Consider the following 19031-nt stretch of genomic DNA (forward strand, 5'->3'; position numbering starts at 1 on the left):
CACTTAATGTTGGGAGCTACAAGCTCAGGCGCAAAAAACGTATTTATTCATCCGCAAGTGTATAGAGGACTGGAGAACACGCATGATGAATATTGCTTCGTGACTATGTATTAAAAAGATAAAGGTAAAGACGCAGCCCTGACATTCCTTGCTCGCCGCCGTGACTGGCGGAAGGGGCTCCGTTAAAAGGGCGTATCTCTTCCATGCTGGCCCAATATCTCAGCAGAGGTGGGGGCACTGATGCTTTATTGCACCAAATGCGACCTCCTGATCAACTCACTGTGGTGTCCCCATTTATACTGCTGGATGGACAGAGGACAGGGGATCTTCAGAAACTTGACTATTGTCATAACTGCCGTGATCGAACAGGCGACCTCTGGAATTGCAAGTGCAGTGTGTTAAGGGGTCGTCCATAAATGACGTCACGTACCTAGGGAGGCTGTCAGACATGTGTGACGATGTGTGACGGGTGGGGGGGGTTTGAACACGTTCTACTTAATTAAATAGACGTTTTAATAAATGTTTTCTCCTACAACATCAGAGTGCAGCGCCACATTAAATACGCACTACAATGACAATAGTTTAAAGCGATTTGAAGCATGTTTTATTTTTTTTGGCGGGGGGAGGGGGGCAGAGCTTTGTGACGTCATATTTGAGGGGGGTCTGACTTTTTGTGACGCCGTGTGACGAGGGGGGGGGGGTTAAAAATCGTCCAAAATCGCGTGACGTCATTTATGGACGACCCCTAACCATTATACCATGGCAGCATCTCTCACACTACTTGGTATCTAGATTAAATTAATTGGCACATTAAGATGTATTAATGTCGAGTTATATGAGGAATTACCATTGCCGTTCGCATAAAAATGACAAGGGATTTGTCCACAAGTTGACTGCCGATGCGCATGTTATGAGGACCCCCTAACAAAGGAGACTTGATATCCCGATGGGCCCTTACCCTGGTGAAATTAAGTGGCATTGTGTTTTGTGATTGTAACAGTGGCGATTTTGTGACAAGATTATGGAATAACCGTAGGATTAGCGAGTCTACAAAATACTGGATTGTTTCTGATGTCACTAATCATGATTGTTGATAAAACTCAACTGTGTCTAAACTTCATACATAATTGAAATAATATATAAAGCATATTTTACATCAAAATCATGAATGACAAATGCCCACATGCATATTCTCTAAGCATCAACGAAGAGGACATGATATCCTTCAAAAACGTTTATCTAAATCTACACGTTCATTGTTTTTATAGAGATTTAGCAAAATAACATTAAAATAGCATAGTTAAATTATATACTTTAATATTATAGGTATAATATTCCTTTTTGAAAGACCTGAGTGAAATTGTTGCCATGTTTACATGTCACGGATTTCTATACCGGGAAGCCTTCATCTAGTACTGGATTTACAAAGCGTAACCCAATTATCATTATTAATATCAAAATATTTCACTAATGTCCTGCAACTGAATTTGACTTCCCAGGGTATTCCCATCCAAAACTTTGCACTTATAGATTCCATGAATACTTTTTGTGTCTCCTTAATGGCAACAGAATGATTTTTGGAGGAGGAAAAAAGGTTTCAAAGATTTTAAAATCTATATATATATCCACTGCTGTCAGAGTGGGAAAAGGTGCAATCATCGTGACAGTCGGCGCTGAATCACAAGACCCGTGATGTCGCACGCAATAACCTCCGTGTGATGTCGCGAATACAGTGTTACAATTGGGTGCTAGGCCTTTGAAAGTATTGTTTTTCACGTTGCATGTCGAGAATGTCAAGCGCGTTCAAGTGGTCACTAAATGTGTTTGAGTGAAACATGTTCTCCTGCCACCGTTAGCCGTGCATTTCTTTGCTGCAGATTGCACCGGGCTTATCTGGTAATAGTTTTGCGATAACGACAAAATGATGGTTGTTAACATTGACATTCTCTTTCGGCGTTCAGCCCAACGTTTGTCTTTTAAAAAATAAATATTCCGGGTAGTCGTGAGGTAGGGGAGTTGGTGGGATAGTTGGTGGGCCGGGTAAAGTTGGCATGGAACATTGGCATACACAAAGACCCCTATGAGAGCTCGCATCTGCCCAAGCACAGAGCTATTACTGTGGATTGGCTCTCTGGCTTTGTCTCCATGGTTGGAAAGCCTGCAGCATAATGTTCGTAAATGCCAAGAAGCATCAGCAAATGTAGTCTTATCCAATGTTACATGGGGACTATAGTGTGGACAGCACATATATTTGCAACTCCATTGACCTGAAGGTTGCCTATTATTAGAAGGCTTCATTTTTAAGGTCACGGGGTTCAGTGGGTTGTGAAATTTGGGATTAGTGAGCATTTTGAGCAAATCGTTTACCGTGTGAGTAAAACGGAATAGCAACGCTTTTAATGGAAAAAAAATAAACTGGTTGTTTGAGTGTTTTAAAATTGGTGTGAGAAATATCTCATTAACAAAGGTTGCAAAGACACAAATGTTGCACTTAAACAATATGGAACTAAATCCCACCTTTATTGACATATCAACACAATTGTCAACAACACTGCTTGAAAAAAGATAATTGAAACGTAACATCTGCTATGAAGAAGGACTTTTACCTGAAACGTCACGTATCTTTTTTTTTCTTCCAATTAATTATGCTCGTGCACGACTACCGGCATAGCATCGGCAAACAATGTGTTGTTGATAAATGCTTAAACGAATGGTGGAGAATGTTTGAGAAAATCGGAATCGCACGTGTCGTGCTAAAGAATTAAGACGGCTAATCCCAAAGTTCAAGAAACCCCTCCCCGTGAATGTCAAAGACTTGCGAGATATCACCCTAAGTGACGACGCGGCATTGGCGAGATTGTCTTTCTTAGCGAAATCGTTGTTCTATCTCCGTTGTCTTAGGCCACTGGTGCCTTTTTCGTGGTAGGTTACAGGAGAACACCATTACAAAGTGCACTCCTTATCGTGGTTGAAATGGGTGAAGTTAACCGAATGTGTCATTACAGATACTGTGTAATGGTTACTTCGCCTGTAATGGTTTATGAATGTTGCCCGTTCTCTCCTGCCCCCCGCCCTCCTCCGTGCACCATTTCTGCTGCTCACTCATACAATGAATGAGTGAATGCTTTCTTTCCTTCTTTTTGACATTTACTCATCATATGTCTGCTGACCCTATGTAAACGCAATTAATAAAGCCAACATTTCTCCCAGTTGAACTGTTGTGTTGATACTCGCGAGAAATTGTACAAAATTAATGCTGAACACTGTATCTGGGTGTGCTCAGGATTCGGAGGAGGAGGAGGAGGAAGAACATGAGATTCATTCTCCGCGGATCGAGCCGACGTTTAAGCAAGACTCGGCGTTTGGATTCTCTGTGGATAAAAATCACTCCGCGATTCACATCCCAACTGACATTTACAAAGCCTGTGAGTATGAATTTGCAAGTTTCCGTAATGTCCTGTCATTAATATTATATGGATAGTGGCCTTTTAAGCAAAATGCATTTTGGTATATATTTTTTCCCTTTCTTTTCAGGTGTTTAAAGAGTCGTGAAATATACATTGTAATGTGTGGCCCAATTTAGCCTAGATCGTTTAAGAATGCAATATTTTTCAAAAAAGCTCATTGTTTTCATTGTACTGATGGCCTTTATTTAACCGCATTTTACAGTATTGAAATGTAATCGATATTGAACAACTTAAATTAATATTCTACTAAATTATTATAAATGCAAATATTTTGTAATAAATGCACATCTTAAGGTACTTGATAAGGGTAAACATTATGTTATAATTGGATGGCATTTTTTATATATATAATTTTTTTTATGATGCTTGATTTGCATTTTACACCAAATATTTACATTACATTCTGCAACACAAACATATATTTTCTTTACACATTTCAGCACCTTTCCATTTTAAGTATAAATTTATAATTTTTGTCCCGAAAAGACTCTGTCTGAATGACATTAACAACATTGCAAGGGCTTATTTTATTTTATTTCAAGCACCCTAAATCAAATCTATTTTTAAAGAAGAGTAATGTGTGCAATTCGGCTAGCATATTCACTGCGGATTCTTTTCATTTGCATGTGGCTTGTGGCTTATCACGCACGTTCCAAACACTAAGATGCAATTTTCTACACCAGTGATTTGCAAAACAGCAAGAGTCATAATGAAGTGCCGAGCACCAGCATGTCCTGGCTATCATCTCTCATAAACACTATGCTGCCGTTTAAAACCCAATGCTTTTTAACCTTGCACACAAATTTATTTTTGTAGCGTACAACTTTTATCTTCGTCGTGCCGTCTCATGGCATTTACATTGAAAAGTCTATATGACGGTGCAGTGAAATTTACGGAATATCATAGCATAGATTTAGTATGCAACTTACGTGGTGTGTACTGTATATGAAGAGCATCGGTGGCTATATGCCCTATATGTATGTATGTTGAACTTCTTTCGCACCATACATAGCCAACCGTTCTAATTGGAGGTGTGCGAAATATATGTTATCATAATCAACTTTGGTCAATCCGCTGCTGAATGAAATCTTGCCCTAGCCGCAAACTTTCACGATCATTTGCCTTTTGCCTGCACAAGAACTGATTTTAGTGCTCCATCTCCTCGAAGGACATCCTATTTTTTGATTTAAAGCTTTCGTGACTGCAGGGATTCATCTTCTTGGTTCTTTCGGTAAAGTCACGTAGAAGGGAAGTAATAAAATAATAATAATAAAAATAAAACATAATAAAATAATATAATATAATTCTCACATGTTTTTTTTATTTTTTTAAATTATTTTATTACTTCCCTTCTACGTGACTTTACCGAAAGAACCAAGAAGATGACATCCTATTTGACGGATATCCCCTTCATTGGCTGTCACTCCATCATTATTCTTGACCATATGCCACCATCCATTCTCGCGACCAAGATGCACCATCTAGAGTGGACATAATTCTGCATCTAAATGCATTGTAAGACTATTACTTTCACAGTAATTATAATTATAATTACTGTGAAACAGTAATTATAATTATAATTACTGTGAAATTACTGTGAAAGTCAATTGGTGTCGTTTATTTTAAGAAGTTGTTGTCCTTGTGATATTTGACTACTGGAACAAAAAATGTGACATCCTCGTGTTATCCTAGTCCCATAGTTGGTACCGTTTGGCCTGTATAATCCTAGGCATTAAACGATGTGTAAATTTGTTGATTAAAATATATTCTTACACTCACACCACATTCATCTCATCAGGTGTGTGAGAGAACAAGTTATTTAGATGTATGCAAATTACACCTTTGACGAAATCAGTTGCAATGCATCCTATCTCATGCACATATGGAAATGATATTCGATGTTACCTTTAGGCTAGTAGATTGACTCACACTGCCAAAGAGAGTAACCTATAACAATATAGAGAGAGAGAATAGAAACAAGACCGTTAAAACGAGACGAAAAAATCGATCATTGAGGTCATCGAATCGCTGGGGGGTTCAATATATACATTCCTAGGACTGAGTCTACAGCAGTGACTATTTTGTCTTATCCATACCCAGGGGCGGTTTCTTCATTAGGGCGATTGGGCGACGCACCACCAATATCATTCAACCACAGAGTCACGCTAGCCGTCACTGTGCCTCTGGATATAGTCCAATCAGCGTCATGCTACGTTCTGTGGAGTACCGCCTCTTTTTGGGCGATTTCCCTCCAGCTGAGAATCGCCCCGAGTGGTCCCATAGACTTACATTCAAAGATGTTTTTTTTCGAACGGGGGCGCTGCAATGCATTCTCTATGGCTTCCGGGAGGGCTCGCCCTAACGTGCTTACGTCATCATACGTGCTTACGTCATCATACGTAAGCACGTTTCATCCAACAATATAATTTGTCGCCACCTAGTGGAATCTTTAATAAAAGAAACTTGAGTGGTTTGTTTTAATAGTGAGTATAGAAACAAACAAGATGTATTGTAAGAGTCACTTTATTTTTCATTAATATTACAGAAGTGAAGTTGCCTTTACATGCTTAAGCTGTTAATTTATCCATTGCATGGGTGGACCTTATCCTTATCAATCATCCAGACATTTGCCCCCCCTGAGAGATTTTGCAGGAGCCGCCACTGTCCATACCGTGTTCAACCAATCGACCGCAGGTCTCTCTACGCGCTGCTCAACTTCGTAATTCCCTCCCATTGCCTCTTTTCCCAAGTTCTTAAAACCTTGCTCAATTTAACAGAAAAATTAACGATTTTCAATAACTCCTTTAAATGTGGTGTATATTGCTGGCTGCTTGGCATGTTGAGCCTTTGGGCTCTGTGCTGTGGTGCTGTGATTTTTTTTTTTATAAAGCACAACGCTCTGCCTAGCAAAACAAAACCAATTGGTCTTTGGCCCGTAGATTTTCATTTCTGAAAACCGTTCCCAACACGCCGGCGGTGTGCGGAAGAAAAGCGGCACACAGGAGCCCCTACAGCCTGCCCAGCAAGGGCTGTCGAGCATGCATGCAGACACTTACCAACACCCACGCGAGAGGGTGACAAATCGTCCCCCCTCGGTTGTGTGGCGTTGACTTGCCAGCGTTCCAGGCGAGTGCTGACCTACATAAATAGTTCTCAATTAGGCAGCCTCAGCAGCAGCAGTAGCAGCGGCGCGCGTCGCGGGGTATGTGTGTCGAGCACACGCCGCGGTTAACACCCCGCTTATTTTGAGTGCAGCATCGTGGACCGCGCAAAGGTTCGCATGTTTGCACGCTGGGTTGTAGCTTTTAAAAGGGGTAATACATCACCCCACATCACAGAAAAAATGTCGGGCTGGAATGCAACTTCTTTTTAAAAGTTGCATACTTATTTTCTAATCGCAGCTAGTTAATGTGTTATTCTCACGTGATGAAATTTACTGCAGAATTTCTTCGCCAAATACCTACTTGTTTTATTTTCGCCTTTCATGCCATTACCTTTTTAAATGTATTGCTCCAGTTAGGGGCAATTAGCTGAGTGGCAGACAAAAGTGCACATGGTGTGTCTTCATCTATGGCCAAGTCGTGTGAGCTAACATCAGTCAGTGGCCACAATGCATGACTGCTCACCACCACTCTTTCCCTTGATGAGCAGTGAAATGGGGCACCCAGTAAGATTATAGTTTTTTTTATGGTGGGCCTGCATTTCCATAATGACAAAGTTGTTTGTCCACATATAAGGAAACAGGTTGAACCCATTAATAGGCATTGGCCATACAGTTTTATTTTTAATTGAACTGCACAAATGTAGGCTGAAATGAGTAGTATGAGTTGACTGAGTTTATTGGAGCACCAGTGCTTGGGAGTGTATAATATTGGTAGGGTAAATTTATTGGTTGATGTATTTACGTGCATTTCTGAGCAGTAGCTATTGGCGACATGTGGCGTGAACACACTGGTTAAAGCTGTGCTGGCTCAATTTGGTTCACGTTATGGATACAAAGTGACTTCACCTCTGTTAACAGAGTGATTATTTAATTTTTTAAAAATCTAAAGATAATACAAACATTCTGTTGGTGCATATATGTTAAATGTAGCTTTTCACTTGGATTCTATAGTTTTTCACAAATGTACTATTTTTTTAATTACGAACTTTTATTGAATTCGCCCTGTTGTTCGTTGATATGCTTAGGAATCTTTGACGCTTAATATCTTGGGATCTACGAAGCCTCACGAGCTGAAATGTTATACGCAGACTCGCCGCTTCGTGTGACAATTCAAGAATTCATTTTAAAAAATGTGGTCCGATTCGTAATTTTAACAAAATTTTACTAATTAGCAATCCTACCTTTTACTAATTCATAATGGTACATTTGACTAATTGATAATCGTATATTTTACTGATTAATAATCCTAAATTTTACTAATTAACAATCGTACACTTTACTAATTAATAATCGTATATTTAACTCATTAATAATTATAATCGTAGATTCCACCCCCCCCCCCCTTTTTTTTTAAATCACGAATGGTCGCGCCCGCCGACGGCGTTTGGCAAACGTGTGGCCCAATCACAGCGGCTGTTGCTGGCCAGCCTCTGACCAATGAGAATCGCGCTTCTATCACCGCTCGTCATGGCGCCGAAGCGGCCGCTGTTTCTCCTTAGCGCAAGAACAAGTACACCGAAAAAAACTATTATTAGGTAATAAAAACAAGATTTTCAATGCACACAAACTTTTATTTGCACTCAAAAGTAGAAAATAAATATTTTCACCACGGAAATAGTAAAATTTGATGTGCTCAATAAAAGGTGATATGTTTCATTTTCTTTATGCAAGCCCCCCACTTTTATTGAGCTCATGTAGTTTCATTAATTCCGGGGTCAAAATAATGTATCTTCTACTTTTAAGTGCAAATAAAGGTGTGTGCGTTGAATAGCTTGTGTTATTTTTTACCCATTTAAAAAAAATGTTACGACAATCTGAATACACATTTACACCTGCCAATTTTTCAACATGTAAAAATCTTCTTTCTCGGATTTGGATACATTTTAAAATGTAAGCTCATGGAATATTCATTCATCGGCACCTATAGATGGTACTTATGAATTTAATGGTCTGGTTTTTTCTGTTCATTCAGTTTGCGCCTTTATCATTGAAAAACTGCAGCGGCGAGTTGTAAGGTAAATCGCTGTTGCCGCTGCACTGTGCAGATGCAGTGACGGTGGAGCACTGCAATGATTGAAAGAGCTGGCTGCACGATTATTTTGATTGATTCTCAGTAAGTGGCATACATTTGCAATAATGGAATAAATAAGGCAGGTTTTCACCGGGAGACAACGTTAAACCATGCAGAATGCAATATCCCATCACAAGGGCAATGCCGTGAAAAGTTTACGCGCCTTCTGTGACAATGTTCACATTTATATATGTCCCTCCACATGGCAGCTTCCAAAAAATGAATTGACTTGTGTTATTGCGATACTCATGTTGTAGGAACAATAAAATCCACGGGCGAATGAACGTGTAAGACATATAAACATATGAGCAAACAGTACATGGCATTTCAAACAAGATAATGCAAGGCAAAAGGATCATAAAATAATTAGTCATGTTCACATGGAAATAAGTGCTCCAGCTGGATATTACTCATTTAGATTTATCAATGGCATATGCAGTTTAACCATAATGCACATTCTGTGCAGCTGGCTATAGTTGCCTGCCTGAATCATCAGAAAGTCCACATTGAGATGACACGGATTGATTTAATGTGAACTACATAAAAATGTGTTGCTATCCTTTGAGATGTTTTAATAGCTCAATTGACATGTCCACAATGAGAATCAGCATTTGCCACAATTATCTTGCACATTAGTGGTAGAATTTGGCTTAATATTTTTTTAGCATCAATCCGTGCATTTGCTTAACCCAGTATTCTGTATTTGACCAGAGATAAAAAAAAAATGGAATCCTCTTGTAGGTCAGCGAAGTGATGCACTGTAATTGCGTGCTTTTGTGAGAAGCCTCAAAAATGCGGTGAATAATTTTGGCATGCCTTTCTTGTGTTGGAATAATGCCTCCCTTAAGCCATTCCCAGAAGGTCAATGCAACATTGCCCCTCTTATAGCCACTCTACCTATAATAGCAAAATGCCATATTGGATACGGTTAATAGCACGAGTCAAAGCCATCTGTACACCCCAGAAAATAAAAATACTGAAGTGAGACACCTGCTACGTTTAGTTAATTTTTCATACACTGCCGCTATTTAATAATTTTCATAATCAGAAACACATCAGTGCACTGCCACCTGATAAAAAAAAACCTGAATTTGTCAGTACCTGCGGAATTGTATTTTTTTCCAGATCCCTTTAAGTAATCTGAGATACCACACACACAGCACAGCATAATCATTTAATTATCACTGGAGTTTATATCACTATCTAAAGTATTGCAGGACTGAAATAGTATGGGCATGCTCCTATTGCTGTTGGTTTAATTCTCGCATTTTTTGATCACTGCCAGGATAGCATTGATTTAGTTGAGCTGTACTTGAAGCATTCCATTCTGCCGCAAATAATGGGTTTATTTCAGCATTGATTCTTGAAGTACATACTGAAAATGTATTAAATAGCATCAATGTACTTGTTTATTTATATACATATATAGCTTTCTCTACATATATAACTTGGCGCTGCTGCCGTGGTGTAATTGTTAGCATTCTGGACTCCCAGGCGTCATTTGTTTAATCTCCTGGAGCAGCAGTTGAAGCAATGGGCGAGTTTTTTTTTTAAATCCCCTCTCCGTTGTCCACCCAGCTGTATAAATGGCTACGCCGAACGAAACTATTTTCATTTTACCAGATAAGGCACACTAAGCTCTATAGCTCTTTTTCAGAAGCGACCTGGCCACATGTGATAGCCAAATTAAGTGGCTTATCATGTGGACATTTCTAGCAGCTAAATACTAGAAACGCATGTTGGTTCTAAATATGGAGGGAAAAACTGGAGGACCTGGAGAAAAATTCACACGACCACGGGGGAGAACATCTAGATATACAGGTGTCATGATCGGGATCAAACCCACAACCTCCTGTATACCAGGCTAGGCAGTCAACATCTCGCCACCACGGCGTTTCCTCTCGCAGAAGTCCTGGCACCCTCAGTGGTTATTTTATTTATAATAATTGTCCACTTGTCTCGACGAGCAAGGCGATAACCGCTTCATCAGCAGGGTTATGGAGCTCGGAGTGCCCTGAGACCTCTATCGACGCTCACAACATCCACATCAGTGGTGTGAGCAGGACATTGCAGGGCTGCACCTTTACATTTAGATATATACGTTAAATAATGGTCCAGACTGGGAAAGCAAATGATAAATAAAAAATGTATAAGCCTGCGTACTTCTCTACGCGTCTCCTCGTACTCATTGACATGTAAATGTTGTCTCTAACCCCTCCCTCTCGCTGCCTCCGCCCCCCCCTCTGTCTATTTAAGGCCACCCCACAGAGACGATCACCCCTCTCTGTACCTGTGTTGCTCGCTCTATGTATCTTGGTGATATCTGTCTGCTTATATGTCTGTCTATAGTTTTCTGGTTAGATTTTATGTCGCTATTTCATTATACCTGATGATGATTGCTTGTGTTGCGATCGAAACGTCGTATGCTATTATTTAATTTATTATTTTATCTTTATACGTGACTTTACCGAAAGAACCAAATAATAATTCCTGCAGTCACGAAAGCTCCAAAATTAAGATTGAAAAAATGTATATTTGTAAGGTGTATTTCATTTGTAGATCCCAATGCAAATATTGTTCAAGAAATGAACTGTTTAATGAATAACAAAATAATATGTATTACTTTATGTAATTTTGTGGTCTATTTCACTTATTTTTTATTACATCTTAATTTGTCCATCTGGGAGTCAGTCTGTCAATCATAGTACTCGTGGGTAAGTTTCATTGTAAATGAGACCTTACACCTCAGACAAAAAATATCTCCAAGTATATTCTACATGCTATTCTTATGGTATTTCAGGAATTTCATTACCTTGAGCGAACACGTGTTGGTAAAAGAGTACTACACAAACAGTCAAAGCAAAAATGATTTCTCACGCAAACAGCCACGGGGAGATGCGCATCTCCTCGAAGTATAAATTTTACATTCCAAACCATTAAATCTTGACTTAAAAGCTTTCATGACTGCAGGAATTCATATTCATTGGGTATTTCGGTAAAGTCACGTAGAACAATTTTTTTTTTACAAAAAAACTACGTCGTTTCGATCGCAACACAAGCAATCGTCATCAGGAGGAATTGCTCGTGTTGCGATTGAAACGTCGTAGTTTTTTGTAGAAAAAAAATTGTTCAACGTGAATTTACCAAAAGACCCAAAGAATATGAATTATAAACCATTGTTGACTTCTGACAACGTGGAATTCATTTGATTGAGCCTGGAGGAATTAATTAATTTGAGTTCACTCCTGACCGGAATTTTAACTTTCCCCCACCTGACGAGTGGCATAAACTTGATATATGTAAATATCATCTTGCTGTCTCATTACCTTGAGCAAGTTTTAAATTTTGATGACGTTTGGCATTAAATACGTTCACCACATGTGACAGTGTACTCTATTCCATTACGCCATCATTTATTGGAGACAAAATGTTCGCTGATATCGCTCTTTAAGATCGAGTCGTGTCTGTCAAAAAAAGGACGTCCATTAGAAAACAAAGGGTGCACTGAATTGTCACTCAAGCCCTCAATCTATGTCCTGAAATTAAATCTTGATTTCTCTATCGCCCTCAAACGTATTGACTCGCATTGACGTACGCTGCTAACACGGATGAATGCCTAATGATTCCTGGATCCGTCAATATTGATAACCTTCGTAATGGTTCCGTGTCTCCATTGTTGTTTCAACATCTAAATGCCCGCAGAGAGCAGTTGGGGTGACGACATAGATTATTCGGGGATCTGGTAGTGACCTCATTTTCTGGCGCTCACACAGGCAACCGCTTACGGGGCGGGCATTTGTCTTACGGTGGCTTTGTGCTGTGTGTGCATTGTGTCAAACACGGGCTTGTTTCTACAGCACTTGCTGCTATAAAACACACGTGTCATGTCCCGACCCTCGCTTTAACCCCCACGTGTCCCCTGTGGCTTGGCTTTGTGTGATGGTGGGCCTGAGGTGCACGGCTGCTCACGCTGCTTTGTTACAGGCGGCAGTATATTATATTAGCTTTGACAAGGGCTGTAAGTCACGTGTAGTTTTCATTTTGTCATACGGTCGTCGCACAGCAAGAATACAGATTCTAGAGTCCATTTGAGGCATTCCGCGAGCGAGAGGCGTGAATGGGTTGTGCAGTAAATGACACGACAGCGAACAAGCATTTGTATTCCAAAATTGCATTCGTACCTTATTGGAATAAAGATAATTAAATGTTAGGCGAGGCTAATTATGTGCAGATTTCCACATACAAGATATCTAATTAAATACGCTCTAGTTTTGGCAGCATATATATGTGTAGTTTTACATTCATATGAATGCATTTCTTTTGACATCATAATATATTCCTATTATAGAAATTACTTTTCATTCAGATTTAACTCGTGATGGCTTTTGGTCTTCACTTTTTTAGTGTAAATTTTGATTATTTTTTTAAGCTAGCATTATCTTGGCACTGCAACGCCACAAACACACATTCATTGTGCATTTTACTACCCTGGTTACTGTAAAATACAATGCAGATACGCTAACCTGCAGGTAATTGATTTTCTAAATTACTGATTTATTGTACTTTGGGGTGGTGGGAGGGGGGTGTGTTGTTGTTGCTGCATAGACCACGTGCACCCACACACACATAGAGAGATTCCTGCTTTCTGTACGTGTTCTTACGTTGGGATTTTTTTCCCAAAAACGAATTTGCAGGTTTGTTGGTATCATTGTTTTTTTCACAAATCTACTTCTAGGCAGAACGTTGTACTATGTCATGGAATTGCTAACAGTATATCAATACCGTCATTTAAACTGTGAAATATAGTTTACTAAGAGTAGATCATAATTATTCAGGATCCCAAAAAAACTGATTTTTTTTATTCGGACTTTATATAGATATGTTATATTTTGGTGTTTTCTGCTGTGGCTAAATTCTATCGCTGGGAAGTACGACTGTTGCGCGAACTGTCACGGACATGTGAATCTGTCTGTAGTGGGGCGTGTGGGGACATGTCTCCTCGTCCAGTCTCGTTCTGTTCGCCTGGTACACTGGAGGTCGTGGGTTCGATTCCGACCCTGACGCCTGTATATTTGGAGTTTGAATTTTTGTCCTCCGGTTTCTCCCTCCACATTTCGAAACATGCCTTTAGAGTATTGGGCTGATATACATTTCCACATGATATGCCACTAAGTTGAGCTATCATTGGTGGCTAAGTCACTTTTGAAAAATAGCTATATAGCTCAGTGGGCTTAATCTACTTAAATAACAAAAATATAGATGCATTTGCAGAATGTAGCACAGAAAAAAGATATGTGCAATTCCACTTTGTGCCGAAGGTGCCACATACATTTTATTTCGCATTGCCTCTGCCAATATTAATGTAAACGCATGCCCGGTATCATCAATGTCAAATACATGACATGTATTTTGCATGTGATGAGTGTAGCTTTGTAGATTATACACAAAGAGACAAAGACCCCCATATCGCCTTTATAGACTGTTCCGGCAAGTGATGTTAGCAAGCATCTTTGAATTGTGGCACAGTGCACAATGGAATGGAGTGCCCAGTGCTACCTTTGTCTCCCCAGTGCTGATATTTACACACCTTATCAGGTACTCATTTCAGGCTGAGTCAACCTCGGGGAGGCCCATCACCCGTTGAGATTAGTCCCCACTGATTTATAGCCATTGCAAGGAATTAATATCAGGTCACCAAGTTCATAGTGCGGTGCCCTAACCACTGCACCACCGCTCCCTGTTATACGTGCACAAAGATGGGCATAGCACTTGCACACACACACAGCGCTTTCCCTAATCACAGCCTTGCACATTTGCAGTGTAAACAAAAGTACTGTTCTTGTGTGCACTTAATGACTGCAGCACCAATGTGAAATGAAATTGGGGAAGCTTGCTCAAGCGTGCCGTCGCACGCCAGCCAACACGTATCGTCATAATGATGCGCTTATCTCTTGACCCAGAGCCAGAGCAAAAGCAGTAAATCTATCATGTTGAAAATTCAGGTCATCGGGCCGAAATGAACCATTATTACCGGCTCATTATTGTCAGCTTTCTTCTTCACCCAGCCACCTTGAACCTTGCCATCGTACTATTGAATAAACGGCAAAATACATTTTTTCCCCTCCTCCACTCTATTGCATTTAAAAGTCTGGAAAATGGAGTTTATGACCTATTGATTTGCTAACACAAACTCCATGGAAGGTCACAAAAAATGTGCAAGCTCTGTAACATGACTTTTTTTTTCAAGGCACAATGGAGTGAAAGCTTAATATCAGGATCTTGAGCGCCATGAGAATGGGCATCGTTGACGTGGATGGGGGGAATTGGTTGGAGAGCGAACGGAGGTGACAATCTGTCATTAATACGCAGATGTAACACAGAGTCACAACATCTCTTTGTTGCTACAAAACTTCGGAATCACCTTCAGGCAAATCGATTGGTATGCAACCATTGTTCAGTGACCTCTATGCGGCCAAAACGTGCATCGGATCACTGCGCGACATACTTTGTTTTGTGCGTTAAATATCAGAGAGCGGCACAAATTATTCAGAGTGATATGAGGCCAATTTCACCACTTGCACAACTCCATTGCACGTGTAATTTATTATTCCATGACCAGAGTGCGTGTACTTGTTTGCTAAATCGTTGACTAATTGTGCTTTAAAACTGTTTGTCCCTGATTTGTATCGGGTTTTTTTTTCGGTTGTCTTCCCAACATTGCTCGTTGCTGAGTGTTATTAATACGGCGCTGTAATCAATCATCTTTGGCGTGCCTGGAGTTGTTTACAAACCTCTTTGATTTTACTGTCTGCACTTCCAGACACTTTTCATGAGCCCACGCAATGTACTCTAGAAAGTATAAGCACTTATTCCATTAGATATTACAGCGAATCACAAAATCATATAAGGAAATTATTCCTTTGTGCAAAATGCCTCAAACACAAATGGAGCCATGCCAATTAGCCCTCATTAATAAAAGCATGTAGCTTGTTTTATATAGATATCGAGTACAAGCATTCTGTTTTAGAATCCACATTTCTGATGGGTTTATAAGCACTCACACTAGCTGTGTTTACTTCACTAATTTTGAAAGTATCTTGTTAATTGAATAATGTATTTATAATCACCTTATGTTACCTAACAGTTAGTGAATGTGATGAATATGTAAATTAGCGACCATGAATACATTTGCATTTTGGGGGAAATACATCACCGTCTCTATGTTTGGATTATCGTTTTCTCTTCTACTCTGCCAATGCATTATGAGGACATTCACACGTGAATATGTCACGTAATTTACATTGCACTTGTCACGTTGAAATAATTGTACCCTAAGTTTTACCATGAATATAGCTCACAGTAAAAAAAAGTTCAACAATAGAGGCTGCTATGGCAAGAAGGTCAGCGTGTGAATTATAAGGAAATGAAATGAATGTTTAATGTGCAATTAGGTAAGAGTACTTGTCTTCCCCTAGCGCTCACTGGGCTAGTAGGTATGGACGATTAACTCCAATTACAGGCCTTGTCTTGCCATGTGATGTATTGCAAGATTCCATCCCAACATTAAATTATTTTGCAGTTACCAGCAGGTTTTTTTTTAAACCGTATTTTTCTTTTTTTACAGCCAAATGTGTCTCTCTATCTGCATTTTTTTTTGCTGACTGCCTCGTGTGTGCCTCCCTTTCCTGACAATTTGTCTGTCTGCCTCGCTGCCTTTCACTCCCTGTGTACCTATTGTTTGCCTGTCCACCTTGGACTCTGCTTCATATTTATCTTTGCGATCTAAAGCCTGGCTCCAGCTGCTGTGCGATTGTGTTTCCTCCGCCTCGTATCAACCACTTAACCTGCAATTCCCTGAACACGTAGACAATTAATTATGACGCAGGGGATTTTCATTGTGTGCACACGCGGGGTTCTTTAAAAGCCATTTGTGTGCGTTTGATCCACTAGTGGTGTAGTGCCTGGAGACCTTTTGTTCCATTCCATTGACCCTAGTCCCAATAACATCATTATGAGGATCTCTCACCGATCCACTTGATCTGAATTGAGTACCCATTGAGATCCCAAACAATGGTCAAGAATAGCAAGGTGACTGGGTGAAATGCTTCAAAACTATTAAAGTTTTTTTTTACCATGTAAGGTCCACTGAGCTTCATAGATCTTTTTCAAAAGCGACCTGGCGACAAATGATAGCTCAACGAAGTGGCTTATTATCACGTGGACATTTGTAGCAGTCAAATAATCTATAAACGCTTGATTCTGAATGTGAAGGGGAAAACCAGAGGACGCGGAGAAAACTCCGCGACCACGGGGAGAATATCCAAAGTCCAAATATACACGCGGCATCAGGGTCGGGATCGAACCCACAACCTCCTGTATATCAGACGAGGTAGTTAACATCTCACCACCATGGCGCTCACTATAAGTGCAAAGTATCCCTGATCAATTTCAGCCACTATTGTACGATATTTTTATACAAATATTTTAATACATATATTTACTTGTAATGTAGTGCACTGTCGTCTAGTTATTGATGTACACCATGCACAAATTAAATAAGGTATTACGATCCAAGGTATAAAGCATTTTTTTTCATGAAAACAACATGCCTCTGACTTTATATTGGTAAAATGGTGACAATCAGTCACGGCAGCCTACATGTCTAAGATATTGTAAGATTATACACATTTATTTGATTTTGTTAAATAATCATGAAGGTATAATGCAGCTTTACCCTCCGCCACCTGAAAAAGCCAATCAGATCAAGTTGTAACGTAGGAAAATATGCCATTTAATTTGGTGTTTCAGCAAACTACTGAAATGTTGAAAAGCGATCAAAATGATGGCAATTGTATATGACGTATATCGCTGTAGATTACTTCCAGTTTTAATAGAAAGTTCATCTCTGGCGTGATGCTTGTATTTATTTTTGTATGTTTAGACTTTTCCCCCCATGTTTATTCCACTTGTGCAATCGGTGTCATATCCTGAGACGAAGGCTCCATTTGAAACTCGAGAGAATGGGGCGTGGAAGCAGGCACAGTAGTAGCCAGATATAAATAAGCTCACCCCTTGGGAACAAGGCCCGGTGTGCAAGTATGCATAGTGTGTTTGTACCATTATTATATAAGGATGTGTTTCTTATATCAGAACTGTGCGTATAATGTCCAGATTCTATCGTATCACATAGTACATATTATGACTGATATTCCTTCAAGCAATGGTTTTTTTCTATTCTAACATCAGAGGGTGGGGGACACTTTTCCACATGTCCTGCTACAGAGAAATGTTAAGTACATGACCATTAAAGTGGCATTTCTTTTTCATTCTCAGAACTAGGATTTAGCCAAAGTTTGTGCACAAAAAGGCATTCTAGATTTGATGCTTTCGTGACTGCAAGGATTCATACTCTTAGGTTTTTTTTCCGGTAAAGTCACGTAGGTAAAAAATAAAATTACTAAAAGTAATAATAAAAATAAAATAATAAATCACGACGTTTCGGAGGCAACACAAGTCTCCGTCATCAGGTGGGACCGTCACAGCTAAAATTACTGCATCAAGTGAGGCAAAATTCCAAGAGACCAGCCCTTAAATACAAGTTAAGGGGGGAGGGGCTTATCTGAATGTGGTAACCAGGGAATGGAACGTGGGGGTGGTGGGCGGGGCTACAAGAGAAATTGGCCAACGTCGTCAATGCGCAAGAGATCAATTGATGTACCTCGACCTAAACCGGTGTTGGTTGAGAATCCAAATACAAAAAGCAGTAGGTGTTAAACGCTGGGGATGTCAACACTCGGTAAAGTAGAAAAGTACCTGTCAAATAAGATGGTACAAATATGTGTAGTTAAATCTTTTTTGCATGGTTAATAACATCTTTCCAATGATTACTCAGTTTGTACCCATCATCACGTTTTTTTTTTTTTGCGCAGTCATTGATGACCAAACTGAGACCATCAACTCAGTTTAATCACGGGTGGCTGAACGCTAGATTTTAATCCACGGTGTCATCATCGTTGTCTTGGAGCTCTGACCTCTGAGCCACCCACCAAGCCAGCTACAAAACTTGTATGTTTTTGAAACGGACAATCCGCAAATTGATTTTGTTACGCAAATAACTCTATAGAGTTTGAAGCACTTACAAATCTTAAGTGAGCTGTGCAAGGTTTATTTGTCAGCGTTGTGTAATACTTCCGTAATTATCTTTACAATGGATAAATTGTGGCATGCTGTCACTTAAAAGTTGTTTTTAACGTTCCACACATTTAAATGGACAAATGATTCGATATCATATATGTGCAGTTAGCACCTATGCTACTTCAGAGTGATATAA

At 39.7% G+C, this 19031-nt stretch overlaps 1 protein-coding gene across 1 annotated transcript in view; it reads left to right on the plus strand.

The window, feature by feature from the left end:
• LOC144721432 (voltage-dependent calcium channel subunit alpha-2/delta-1-like) overlaps positions 1-19031 on the plus strand; it is a 44446-nt gene that overhangs the window by 3492 nt on the left and 21923 nt on the right. The window contains exon 3 of the mRNA XM_078599045.1: positions 3284-3425. Coding sequence (XP_078455171.1) covers positions 3284-3425 — 142 coding nt within the window. The remainder of the gene's footprint in view (positions 1-3283; positions 3426-19031) is intronic.

The sequence above is a fragment of the Lampetra planeri genome, chromosome 11, assembly GCF_965212315.1.
Source record: "Lampetra planeri chromosome 11, kcLamPlan1.2.h2, whole genome shotgun sequence".
Taxonomy (NCBI): Eukaryota; Metazoa; Chordata; class Hyperoartia; order Petromyzontiformes; family Petromyzontidae; genus Lampetra; species Lampetra planeri.